At 41.3% G+C, this 12,443-nt stretch overlaps 1 protein-coding gene across 4 annotated transcripts in view; it reads left to right on the top strand.

The window, feature by feature from the left end:
- ARMC2 (armadillo repeat containing 2) overlaps positions 1 to 12,443 on the top strand; it is a 125,729-nt gene that overhangs the window by 65,397 nt on the left and 47,889 nt on the right. For all 4 annotated transcript variants that reach the window (XM_053222392.1, XM_027057141.2, XM_027057142.2 and 1 more), the window contains 2 exons: positions 8,311 to 8,456; positions 11,609 to 11,708. In XM_053222392.1, the coding sequence (XP_053078367.1) occupies positions 8,311 to 8,456; positions 11,609 to 11,708 (246 nt within the window). The remainder of the gene's footprint in view (positions 1 to 8,310; positions 8,457 to 11,608; positions 11,709 to 12,443) is intronic.

The following is a 12,443-nucleotide window of genomic DNA, read 5'->3' as shown; positions in this document are numbered from 1 at the left end:
GACAGTAAATGGAGAAACAATCACGAACACAGGCGAGTGTTAGTCTCTGAGCAAGGCATTGGGTGTTTGAGGAGGACGGAACCACTTCCTGCTGAAGTAGGACACCCATGATAGGAATGTGCCAAGTGGGCTCCATAGCCAGGCACCAAGCATTATCAAGGATTTTGAATTATTATCACTTTCATGTGCATATATCTTAACTCCAATAAAACACTTAGGAATTTGGGTGCTGGTGGTTTCATGTGTAGGTGGCATCATTGATTTCTCTCATCTCAGCCAGAACTGTATTAATCATATATGAGACAATATGAAACTTCTTGGGTTACCACAGAGGCTCTGGGTTAGGCATATATTGTGGTCGCAATTGGGCACAAATCCAAAAAATGAGTGTGCTTTTATTAATAGAGGGAGATGGTTTTGCTGAGGTTGGAAAATGGTGTGGCTTTGGCTCTTAAATCATTTTACACTATCTGTGGTCTCTGGCGGCTGTGTTTATTCTTTCACATCATCAGCGGGAAGTGAACCATTTTGCAGTTGGCAGTTAAGTTGAGATAAAGCTCGAGGGATTTTGGTTATGGATATTCCAGGTGATTGAGAAATAAAATGAATGCTTTTAGAGATAGCCAAAAGGAGAGGGGGAGACAACAAACAAGGAGTCAGAGCTTAGGATGTTCACCTACCTGGTAGCCGGTGGACTTTCTGAGCCTCAGTTTTCTCATCTGAAAAGTGGGGCTCATAATACCTTTCCTGTCTGCCTTAGGGGGCTGGTGTAGGGAGCAAATGAGATCACGTTCACAGGATAGATTTAAAAACCATAAAGTAAGCTGCTCAAATTCTTTCCATGATAGCATTCAATATAGAAAAATAACTAAAACTGAATCTTGATGCCGATTTTGGTAGAGGAAACATAATAATTTTCAAATTAATGGTGCAGTCTTCAGTTGTGTTGTGTTCAAACCGTTTCTTTGAAACCTGGTTTTTTTGAAATAGGGAAAAGTGTTTCTCCAAGGAACAATACCATGATTGATGGTGAAGTTCCAGGGCCAGCCAAAAAGCCTGTTGAACTTGTGCTGCACCGTAATGGGAGTTCTGTGGTGGACTGTGATCTGCAAGCCCTTCTGCTCTGGAGCAGTCCTCAGGGTGGAATGCCTTCTAGGGCAGAGGCTGATTAGTCCCCTGGGGGCTGAGGATTCTGATGGATGAAGGTCCAAAGGGAAGAGAGAAGGCTGTCCTCTCTGGAAATGCACAGTATGTGGAGGCTCAAGTCAACCAAACAGCCCACCCTGCCATGTGCCCCCCTGCCCCTTGCCCCTGCAGGAGAGGCTGCAGGAATGAGGCCCCAGCTGCTGGGCCTATGCTGTCATTCTTTTAATTATTTTTTTTTAATGTTTATTCATTTTTGAGAGAGAGAGACAGAGCGTAAGTAGGGGAGGGGCAGAGAGAGAGGGAGACACAGAATCCAAAGCAGGCTCCAGGCTCTGAGCTGTCAGCACAGAGCCTGATGTGGGGCTCGAACCCATGAACCATGAGATCATGATCTGAGCTGAAGTCGGACGCTGAACCGACTGAGCCACCCAGGTGCCCTGTGCTGTCATTCTTAAATCCTGTGATGTAAATCAGGAAGGCCTCATGTTTTAAGACAATGATTTCTTGTGTTTGCTGAAGTATTTCAATTAATAGTTAAGAACATAATTTGAAATTGGTAATTAAGTGCCTATAATGAAAAAGTGCCTATTTGAAAAAAATAGGTGCTTTTGAATTCTAATTTTACTGTACTAAAATGCTGTTTATAAATTATAAAAGCTTCATGAATCATCTCATCACTTCTCAATGTAATCTTTCCCTTTAAAATGCGTCTCCCATGGGGCACCTGGGTGGCTCAGTTGGTTAGGCGTCCAGCTTCGGCTCAGGTCATGATCTCACAGTCTGTGAGTTCGAGCCCCGTGTTGGGCTCTGTGCTGACAGCTGGAAGCCTGGAGCCTGCTTCGGATTCTGTGTCTCCCCCTCTCTCTGCCCCTCCCCCGCTCATGCTCTGTCTCTCTCTGTCTCAAAAATAAGTAAACATTTTTAAAAAATTAAAAAAATAAAATAAAATGCATCTCCCAGTGTTGACTACACAGTGAGAACGTTCAGTGCTAGATAGGACAGCTTTGCCAAAGCCATCAGACGTTTTCTTGGAGATTCTGATGGAGGGTGAGGCCCAGTACCTCTTATGAACAAGAAATTTGGGGAAACTGGAGAGAAGAAGCTGCCTCAGAAAAAATGAGCACCATAAAGTTGTAGAGTGTAGCTCTGTCATTTTTCAGGAGTAAATTAGTAACGGGAATCACACCAGAATGTTTCTTTCTTGATACATACCAAAAATGTGGGCGATGCCTCAGACATCATCTAACCACTACTAATAAGCAAGGATGACTAAATTCTTATTAATCATCTTGGGAGATGATCAGTTCTATATTCTTCTCCTTTTTCTTCTTCCCACTGCTTGCCTCGCTGCCCCCTTGCAGTTGCACTGTTAGGAGACAGGAAAAAAAGAATCGAAACTCATGTTCTTTGGTTTGCTATTGCTTTGTGAGATGACACCTGGGAACCGCTCCTTTAGAAGCTCAACAGGCATCTATGTAACCATGTCACTTGCGCTTCTTTTTTGTGTCCCAAAATAAAACAGAAAAGTACATAACTAGGGTTAGGAACAATATAAATTACAATGGAAAGTTAAGAGATGGATACACTTCCAGGAGCATAAAGCTTGGATTTCGGTGAACTCCTGTTTTAGGGACAGGCCCATTGGGTGGGCTTTCCAGGGGGGGGATGGAAAACTCATTAGTGATTTCTGCAAATATATCTCTGTTAAAAGGTGGAGCAAGGCTGAGAGTTAAGTGGGTTGACTAGAAATTTGCCTTCACTGTCACGGCAGTATTTAACTAGACTCTCCTCCCACTGATCTTTTACATTTTTCCCAGAAACAGCCCCTTGTCTGTGCTCGGTGGTCAGCCCCACCCCCACCCAGCAGTGAGATTGGTGGCTCCCTGCCAGCCTCTCAAAATGGGGGGCCTGCATTGCTTCCTCCCCCTGGTGACCTCCTCCTGATCTGCAGCCCTCAGGGCTTTGAGCCCTGGTTTACCACCAGGCCTCTGTTAATCCCCTGCACTTTTTTGCCAGAGTCTTCTTAAAGGGGAAGGTCCTCCTTTTCTGCTCCCTTGTCCCTTCAGCTCTTTGTCCTCCTTTTCTTCTTTCTCCTCCTCGTCTCCTTTTTATCCCCTTCTTCTGTGCTTCATCCTGCCAGCTTTTTGTGGGCTTTTTATTTACTATCTTCACAGTAGAAAGAAGAATAAGAAACCATTTGTATACAAAGGAGCTCACAGTGGGAGAGAGGGTGCATGAAACCGTGGCTTTGCTTCTGTGCTGGGCATGGTACAGGCATGAACAGGATGGTCTGTTAGCCTAGAGGAGATCGTGACCAGGTGCCGAAAAGTCTGCACAGAAAGGTTTTCCACAGAAAAGTAACCCTGAGCTGGTCCAGGGGATGGACAGGCTGGAGAAGAAGTGGGAAAGGGATTGAAGAGGCCATTCTGGACTTGTCAAAGGATGTGAGTGTGGTGCAGCATTTGAAAAGAGGAAGGGGGACAAGAGGTGAGCTTGGAGGCGTGAACTACACTGTGAAGAGTGAGCACCCTTAAGATATGCATTGTGCCTGATAGGCCAGCAGAAGTCAGAGGAGGCCTTTGAACAGGGAAGGTTAGAGTTTGAGATGCTTCCTGTGGCCACAGGGAGTCATGTGGAGAGATGAACAAGGCAGGGGAGAGGCTGGAAAGAGCCTGTTGAGAGGTCTGTAGAGTTTGGGAAGGAGGTGACACAGGCTTAAATGGAACCAGCAATCCCGGTGATGGAAAGAAGAGGAAGAACAGGTGACCCTTAGGTGTGAAGGGGGAAGAGTTTAGCGCCTAGAAAGGAGCTGCTATAATCAATAAGATGGAATAGAGAATGCACAGAGAACTGGGCCCCCTCCAGGAAGTCCATTTTTCTTTCATCCGTTATTTTTTATTCCTCTGCTCCTTTAAAATCACCTTAAAATCTACTTCAGAGATATTGTCTGATTAATTCATGACTTTCTGATATCCTAACCTTTCTGTTTATCCCAGTCTTTCCTTTATAGTAGTCACCCATTCAGTCATTCCATCCACAAATGTTTATTGAGGACCCACTGTGTGCCAGGCACTGGCTTTGGGCATAGGGGCACAATGATGAAAAGACCGTGCATAGGCCCTCACTAAAGCTTCGAGTATAGAGGAGTGGACAGACAATAAAACATAATACTAAATAACCTAACATTAAACAGCTTGTGGGGGGGTGTAAGGTAGGAGATGAAGTTTGAGGGGTTGGTGAGAGTCAGATCATACAGGGCCTTGTAGACCATGGTCTGAAGATGGAATCTTATCCCAGGAGAAGTGGACAAAAAGCTAGTAGGGCTTGTGGTGACAGAAAGCAGAAAGACATGGTTCTGGGATGTCACTGAGGTTGGGGCTTGAACAACCAGGTTGACGGTAGTGGCATAGATTGAGGTGTTACTGTGTATTTTTCAAGTATGTGGCTCATGTTGCACTTAAGTTATTCTACCAGCATCACAGCTGACACACCTGGCAATACTTGGTGTCACATCTCACTCAGCTCTGCACACTCCCCACAATGTGACACGTGCAGTACATGGAGAGGCCATGTCACATGTAAACGTGTGCCTCCACTCTTGACTCGGGCCATTGAATCAAAGCTGCGTTTGGGAGTAGAAGAACCTTGAGCTGTTTTAACTTTTTCTCATGAGGTAAGAAAAATGGTCGAGAGAGGGAAAAAACTGAGGCCTAAACAAGAAAATCAAAGCTCCTAAGAAAACTGTTCCTTTTGCTGACAGCAGAGGCTGGATGTGGGGAACAAGAGGATGGCAGTAGATCGAGGTGCCCAATCCGTGAAGCCTTAGGGACCAGGGAAGAGGACATGTTTCTGTGCATGATGATTAGAATGCATGTTCCCTGGCGTCTGATGGCCTGGCTTCAGGTCAGGATTCACATGGGCATCTGAGCTCTTTGGACTCTGAGTTGGGAAAGCTTGTGAGTCATTCCTCGGGTTGATGTAAACAGCGGTGCTTGAGTGAGTGCCTGGGCTGTCTCTGGAGAAGGAGAACAGATAGAGCCAGGGTCTGATGATGAGAATTTTCCATTTTATGGTGGTGATGGCCTGGAAAGCCTAGAATGATTTATTAGCCTTCACACAAGACCATTCCTTAGCTTAGGAGACCATATTGTATAGATCCACGGTGAAGAGGAATGCTCAAGTGGTTTGTTTTCCCCTCCAATGTTTTGGATGCTGAAGCTTTCAGGGAGTACTTTACTGAATTGCTGTGTAATTGAATTGACTTCAAAAGGCTTGAACACATTTACTTGAAGCATTATTTTTATTTTCTCTGATTTCAAGGTAGTTATATTTTAACAAAATCTTTTTGTTGCTGTTGTTACAAAGGAAAACTAATCAAAGATATGTACCTTAATAATTGTTTTTAAAGTTTATTTATGACTATAATGAAGCCTTATATTTACATAATGCTTTACAATGCACAAAAACATTGTCCCATGTTTCCATTTTATACACACAACCACCCCAAGAGGTGAGCAGGGATTGGAACCCCTTTTCACAGATGAAAGGATGGGGAAGTTGTGCAATGAGTGGGTGCCTCAGTCACATAACTAGAAAGAGATTTGGGACTTGAGTCTCTACCATTTGACTCTAAGGACAGGTATCTCTCTTCTGTATTTTGGGTGTGAAGTCCCACAAAAAATGTGGGAATGGGACATACGATATTTGAACTCCTGTTTGGTGATGGGCATTGGTAATGCCCTTCACACATCTTGTCTCATTGAATCCTCACAACTCTAGGGCAATTATCACCATCCCCACTTTACTGATGAGAAAAATGTTCCCCAGAAGGTTCACAAACTAACCAAAGCTAGTGAGTGGTGGGGCTGGGATTTGACCATGAATCCAAATCCTGAGCTGGCTCTTCTTAACCAAGAGCCTGTCTGTACTGTTCCATGAGGAAAGATCATACTGCATCAAAATCCTAGAGGAGAACACAGGCAGAAACTTCTTTGATCTTGGTCACAGCATCTTCTTACTAGACACATCACCAAAATCAAGGGAAAATGAAAGCAAACATTATTGGGACCTCGTTAAGATACAAAGCTTCTGCACAGTGAAAGAAACAATCAACAAAACTAAAAGGCAGCCTAAGGAATAGGAGGAGATGTTTGCAAACAACATATCTGATAATGGGTTCATATCCACAATCTATAAAAAAGTATCAAAGTCAACACCCAAAAGACAAACAACCCAGTTAAGAAATGAGCAGAAGCCCTGAATAGACACTTTTCAAAGAAGACATCCAGATGGCTAACATACACATAAAAAGATGCTCAAGATCACTCATAATCAGGGAAATACAAAGCAAAACCTTGATGAGATACCACCTCACACCTGTCAGAATGGCTAAAATTAACACAAGAAACAATAGGTATTGGCGAGGATGTGGAGAACGGGGAACCCTCTTGCACTACCGGTGGGAATGCAAACTGGAGCAGCCACTCTGGAAAACATTATGGAACTTCCTCAAAAAACTAAAAATAGAACTACTCTATGACCCAGCATTTGTACTATTAGGTATTTACCTAAAGAATACAAAAATACAGATTTGAAGGGGTACGTGCACCCCAGTGTTTACAGCAGCATTTTCAACCATAGCCAAACTGTGGAGAGAGCCCAAATGTTCATTGACTGATGAACGGATAAAGAAGATGTGGCATATATATACAATGGAATATTAGCCATAAAAAAGAATGAAATCTTGCCATTTGCAATGACGTGGATGGAGCTAGAATGTATTGTGCTAAGCAAAATAAGTTAATGAGAGAAAGACAAATGCCACATGATTTTACTCATGTGTGAAATTTAAGAAACAAAACAGGTAAACATATGGGAAGGGGGGGAGAGAAGAAGGGGAAACCACAAGAGACTCTTAATGATAGAGAACAAACTGAGGGTTGATGGAGGATTGTGGGAGATGGGCTAGATGGGTGATGGGTATTAAGGAGGGCACTTGTTATGATGAGCACTGGGTGTTGTATGTAAGTGAAAAAGCACTGAATTCTACTCCTGAAACCAATATTGCACTGTATATTAACTAACTAAAATTTAAATTGAAAAGGAGAGACTTAAAAAAAAACATATTAGGTAACAGCAGCATTAATTTTACTAAACTTTACTAAATTGGATTTACTAAATTATTCTCTTCTTCACTTTTAGACAAAGATAGCTCTCCTAAACATTTTTTTATAAAATAAGACAAATATGCAAGAAATAAATACTTGTCTCTTGGAAGAGAATGAAACTAACAGTCTTAAATATCCTTTGGTCACAGCAATATTTGATGCTACTCTTAAGACTATGGACTGAGGGGCACCTGGGTGGTTCAGTCAGTTGAGAGTCCGACTTTGCCTCAGGTCATGATCTCGCAGTCTGTGAGTTCAAGCCCCGCGTCGGGCTCTGTGCTGACAGCTCAGAGCCTGGAGTCTGATTTGGATTCTGTGTCTCCCTCTCTCTCTGCCCCTCCCCCACTTATGCTCTGTCTCTGTCTCAGAAATAAATAAACATAAAAAAAAAAAGACTATGGACTGAGAGGTTTCTTTTTTTAATATTTTTCAAAAAGTTTATTTGTTTTGAGAGAGAGTGTGCATGCACGTGTGTGCATGTGAGTGGGGGAGGGGCAGAGAGAGAGAGACAAAGAATCCCAAGCAGGCTCCCCACTGCTAGTGGGGTCCGATACGGGGCTCAAAATCACACCGTGGGATCATGACCTGAGTGGGAATCAGACGTTTAACCAACTGAACCACCCAGATGCCCCTGGAAATGAGATTTCTAATCTGTGGAACTGATGTCGCATGTCTCAGTGTGAAGTGAAAGTCTTATTATGGACAGCTAACAAACCCGGATGATGATCTATTTAACCCTAGGGTTTTGGTATAATAATTGCTTATTAACATGAATTTCTCATTCTTCACCTTTGAACCAAAGTAGGCTCTCTTTGTATCCATTTTTTTTTTCATGCTACTTGTCCTTAGGCCCATGTTCTCTAGTAGGAGATGCTTAAAAGGGGCTTGGTTTTGCTACTGATTTAATGAAGCTTGTAGGATGAATCGTGTTGTACTGATTAGTATTGCTGTATTTTCCAATTAAAAACAAAATGGCGCAAATGTGCTTTTATCCCAGATGACTGCTACACTGAGAAACTTGGTTGATTCACCACCAGCAAGAAGTAAGTTGCTAAGCATCAGTGCCCTCCCCCAGCTCTGCACGGTGATGGGACAGTACATGGCTGACAAGGATGTCTGCACCAATATTGCCAGAATATTCAGGTAGGTGGACTAGGAAAACAAAGCAGCCTTACACAAATGCTAAGGCTTAAATTTGGGGGGGGGGGGTATCTTTAATATTCGCGTGTGTGTGGCTGGCAAGGAATCCTATTTTGCTTCTGCACCTAAAAAAAAAAAAAAAGTAAATCTAATGGCCTAAGTTCAAAAAAAATGATTTAAACTGATGACTCCATTTCATATGGTTTTCTAATGCGATTCTAAATTCATCCATTGTAAGTCACCTTAGTTCTTTGGTGAGTCAGGAGTTATCCTAGGGTTTTTACACAAACAAAAATTCCTCTTAGCTTATTGGAGATAAATAGCTATATCACAAAACATGGTAAACTTTCTAGCACACTTGGAAACGGTACTTAAGGGTTTTAACTCAAAAAGGGGAACGTTGCTTACAAAGTCTCATCTGACCTGATTTGTAAGAGAAGGTTATTTTATTTCAGTTGTTTGACTGAACTTTGGCTCACACATTCACTAATCATGTTCACACTTCACTCCAGGAGTGATGACCATCTGAATCCAGGTTGCTTTAAAGCAAGATGTTTAATTTCAGAACAGTCTTTAAATTATTATATTTCCTCCCTCACTGCTCCTTGAGCCAATGTTTTAACATAATTATCCTTCTCAAGAGACCTGGGCATTTCTTGAACTTCACTGTAATTGTTTAGCAAAATAGAAAATTTCCCGAACACTGAATTGGTAATTGACCACAGTATGAGGATGAGTCCAGATTTGATTTTCAGCACTGTGCTTTCCTGCCTGGATACTTAATTTGGGGTACTTATCACTCTCATTTTGAAGCACTGTAAAATCATAAGTTTTGTGTTTATACATGGTGGCATGTAGGGATCCAATTTTCATTTTTTTTCCACGTGGATAGTCGGTTGTCCCAGCACTTTTTATTGAACATGGCATTTTGTTTTTGCACTGATTCTAAATGCCTAGTTAGTTAAACACAAGCAAGCTTCCTTATACTTGTAGGTCTGTTTCTAGGCACTTTGTTTGGTCCGTCCTCAGACCAGTACCACACAGTTTCCAGTGTTAATAGATTTAAGTCTTGCTGTAAGGTAAGATGAGTCCTTTGCCTCTTTTCTCCTTTAACGTCCAAATTCTTCCCTCTTTCTCATGAATTGGAGAATCAGCTAAGGTCTGGGATAGGAACTTTAGCATTTTTCATAGAACAGCACTGAGTATGTAGAGCAATTGGGATGCAAGAGTGGAGAATTGACACCTTTATGCTACTGAGTCTTCCACCAATAAACATTTATGATGTCTTCTTTTATATTTTTCCATAAAATTTTATTTTTTTCTCCAAAAAGATTTTGCACATCTTTTGTCAGATTTATTTCTTCATGGCTTTTGCTGCAATTATGAATGCAATCTCTAAACATATTTTTGAGGGGACTAAGAGGTACAAACTTCTACTTATAAAATAAGTCATGGGGAAGAAAATACAGCATAGGGAATACAGTCAGTAATATTGTAATAACTTTGTATGGTGACAGATGGTGACTACACTTATCATGGTGAATATGTTATAATGTATGGAATTGTCAAATCACTGTGTTGGAGACCCAAAACTAATGTAATAGCACATGCTGACTATAAAATATGTATATAAAATATTTCCTAATAGGCTGTTGCTGGTGTACATAAATAGTATTTAATATTTGCTTATTAATTTTAATCCAGGAATCTTAATGAAATTTACATCTAAGCATTAGTCTATAGATTGTCTTGGATTTTGTATGCAGTTTGTCTGCAAATAAGAATAGTTTCGGGTTTTTTTCCTCATCATTACAACTCTTCCCTGCTGTCCCCACCTCTTTCTAATTGTATCACTCAGGATGTCCCATACAAAGTTGTAAGAGTGTTGGACCTGCTGCCTTTCTCCTGCAGAGAAATATTTGAAAGAAAATATTTGAAAGAAATACTTTTGTGGTTTTACCAGTTAAAAATAATATTTACTGCAGGTTTTTGTAGATACCCTTCAGAAGGTTAAGGAAGAATTTTCTTGCACTAATAGGTGTTAGATTTTCTTGAATGCTTACCTAGTATCTATTTTGATTATGTAGATTTTCTTTTCTAAATTCATTAATATAGTAGATTACAGATTAATAGGTTGTCTGATGTTAAGCTGCTATACATTGCTAGGTTGAATTGACTAATATCTTGTTTAGGATTTTTCATCTATGCGTTAGATGAAACTTGTACTTTTCCTTTTGTATTGTCCTTGTTTGGTTTTAGTGGCAAGTTTATACCAGCCTCATAAAATGAGTTGGGAAGTGTTCCCACTTTTTCTCTATTATCGAAGAATTCCTGAAAATTGAACTTATCTGTTTCTTGAAAAGTTTGTAGGACTTGCTTGGAAAGTTATTTTATCCTGGTGTGTGTGTAAGATTTGTGTCTATCATTGACCACAGATTCACTTTCTTTAGTGGCTATATATCCAGCCATATTTCCTCTTGGGTTAGTTTCAAAAAGTTATATTTTTATAGGAATCTATAAAAATCTATAGCACTACTAGGAATTTACCCAAGGGATACCGGAGTGCTGATGCATCGGGCACATGTACCCCAATGTTTATAGCAGCACTTTGAACAATGGCCAAATTATGGAAAGAGCCTAAATATTCATCAACTGATGAATGGATAAAGAAGATGTGGTTTATATATACAATGGAATATTGGCAGTGAGAAAGAATGAAATCCTGCCATTTTGCAGCAACATGGTTGGAACTGGAGGGTATTATGCTAAGTGAAATAAGTTAGGCAGAGAAAGATAGATATCATATGTTTTCACTCATGTGTGGGTCTTGAGAAACTTAACAGAAGACCATGGGGGAAGGGAAGGGGAAAAAAATAGTTACAAACAGAGAGAGAGGGAGGCAAACCATAAGAGACTCTTAAATACAGAGAACAAATTGAAGGTTGATGGGGATGGGGGAGAAGGGAAAGTGGGTGATGGGCTTTGAGGAGGGCAGTTATTGGCATGAGCACTGGGTGTTGTATGAAAGCCAATTTCACAATAAACTATATTAAAAAAAAATAAAGTAACCCTATGTGTATTTGAGCTTTCTGGAAACCAAAACAAAACAAAACAACCAAAGTTTATTTTTATTTTCCCATTTGGCATTTCTGCAGCAAACTTACTTCTTACCATGACTGCTGTGCAGCCTTGGCCAACTGTTCCAGATGTTATGCCTTGTTTTTGAAAGTGATAAACAAATACCAGAAGAAACAGGTCAGTTCTTCATGTATTTAATTCTTCAGTTTGTCTTTGCGTTGGGGTATTTGTATAAGCCCATGTTAAATGACCTTATGTTTTGAACGTACAGGTTTCTATCAGAAGCTTCCATTTGATGTGTAATGGGCAGCCCCAGGAGTCAGAGTTATCTGTAGGAGTTGAGGAGAGACTAGTTGGAGGGAGAAATGGCTACCATGGGATGTTGATGCGGTAGGATCCCTGGTTTAGGGAAGAGGATGGGTGCACAGTGTTGTTGCTGCCAGTGATCCCTAGACACTTAGACGAGAGTCATCCTGGGGTGGGATGGGGGTTATTTGCAGGCCCAGTCCCAGGCTTGCTGAGTGGGTGGGAAGGGGCCTGGCCATCCACACTTGACTGAGAACCACGGGGACTTCTGATGCAAAGCATTGGGATCACCTGCACGGGTATACTCTAAAGATTCTTCTAGACTGGAAATTCTCTAATTCTTTGACACTTTAGTATTTAGAAGATGAATCATTCCAAACAAAGGTAAATATTAGAAAGAAAACAGAGGCACCTGGGTGACTTAGTTGTTGAGCGTCTGGTTCTTGATTTCAGTGCAGGTCATGATCTCACAATTCGTCAGATCAAACTCTGCATCAGGCTCTGTGCTAGCAGCCCAGAGCCTGCTTGGAATTCTCTCCCCTCTCCCTGCCCCTCCCCTGCTTACTCTCTCTCACTCTGGCTCTCAAAATAAATAGATGAACGTTT

The sequence above is a fragment of the Acinonyx jubatus genome, chromosome B2 (genome assembly GCF_027475565.1).
Source record: "Acinonyx jubatus isolate Ajub_Pintada_27869175 chromosome B2, VMU_Ajub_asm_v1.0, whole genome shotgun sequence".
In the NCBI taxonomy this organism is placed as follows: Eukaryota; Metazoa; Chordata; class Mammalia; order Carnivora; family Felidae; genus Acinonyx; species Acinonyx jubatus.
This window is presented reverse-complemented; position numbering and strand designations above follow the sequence as displayed.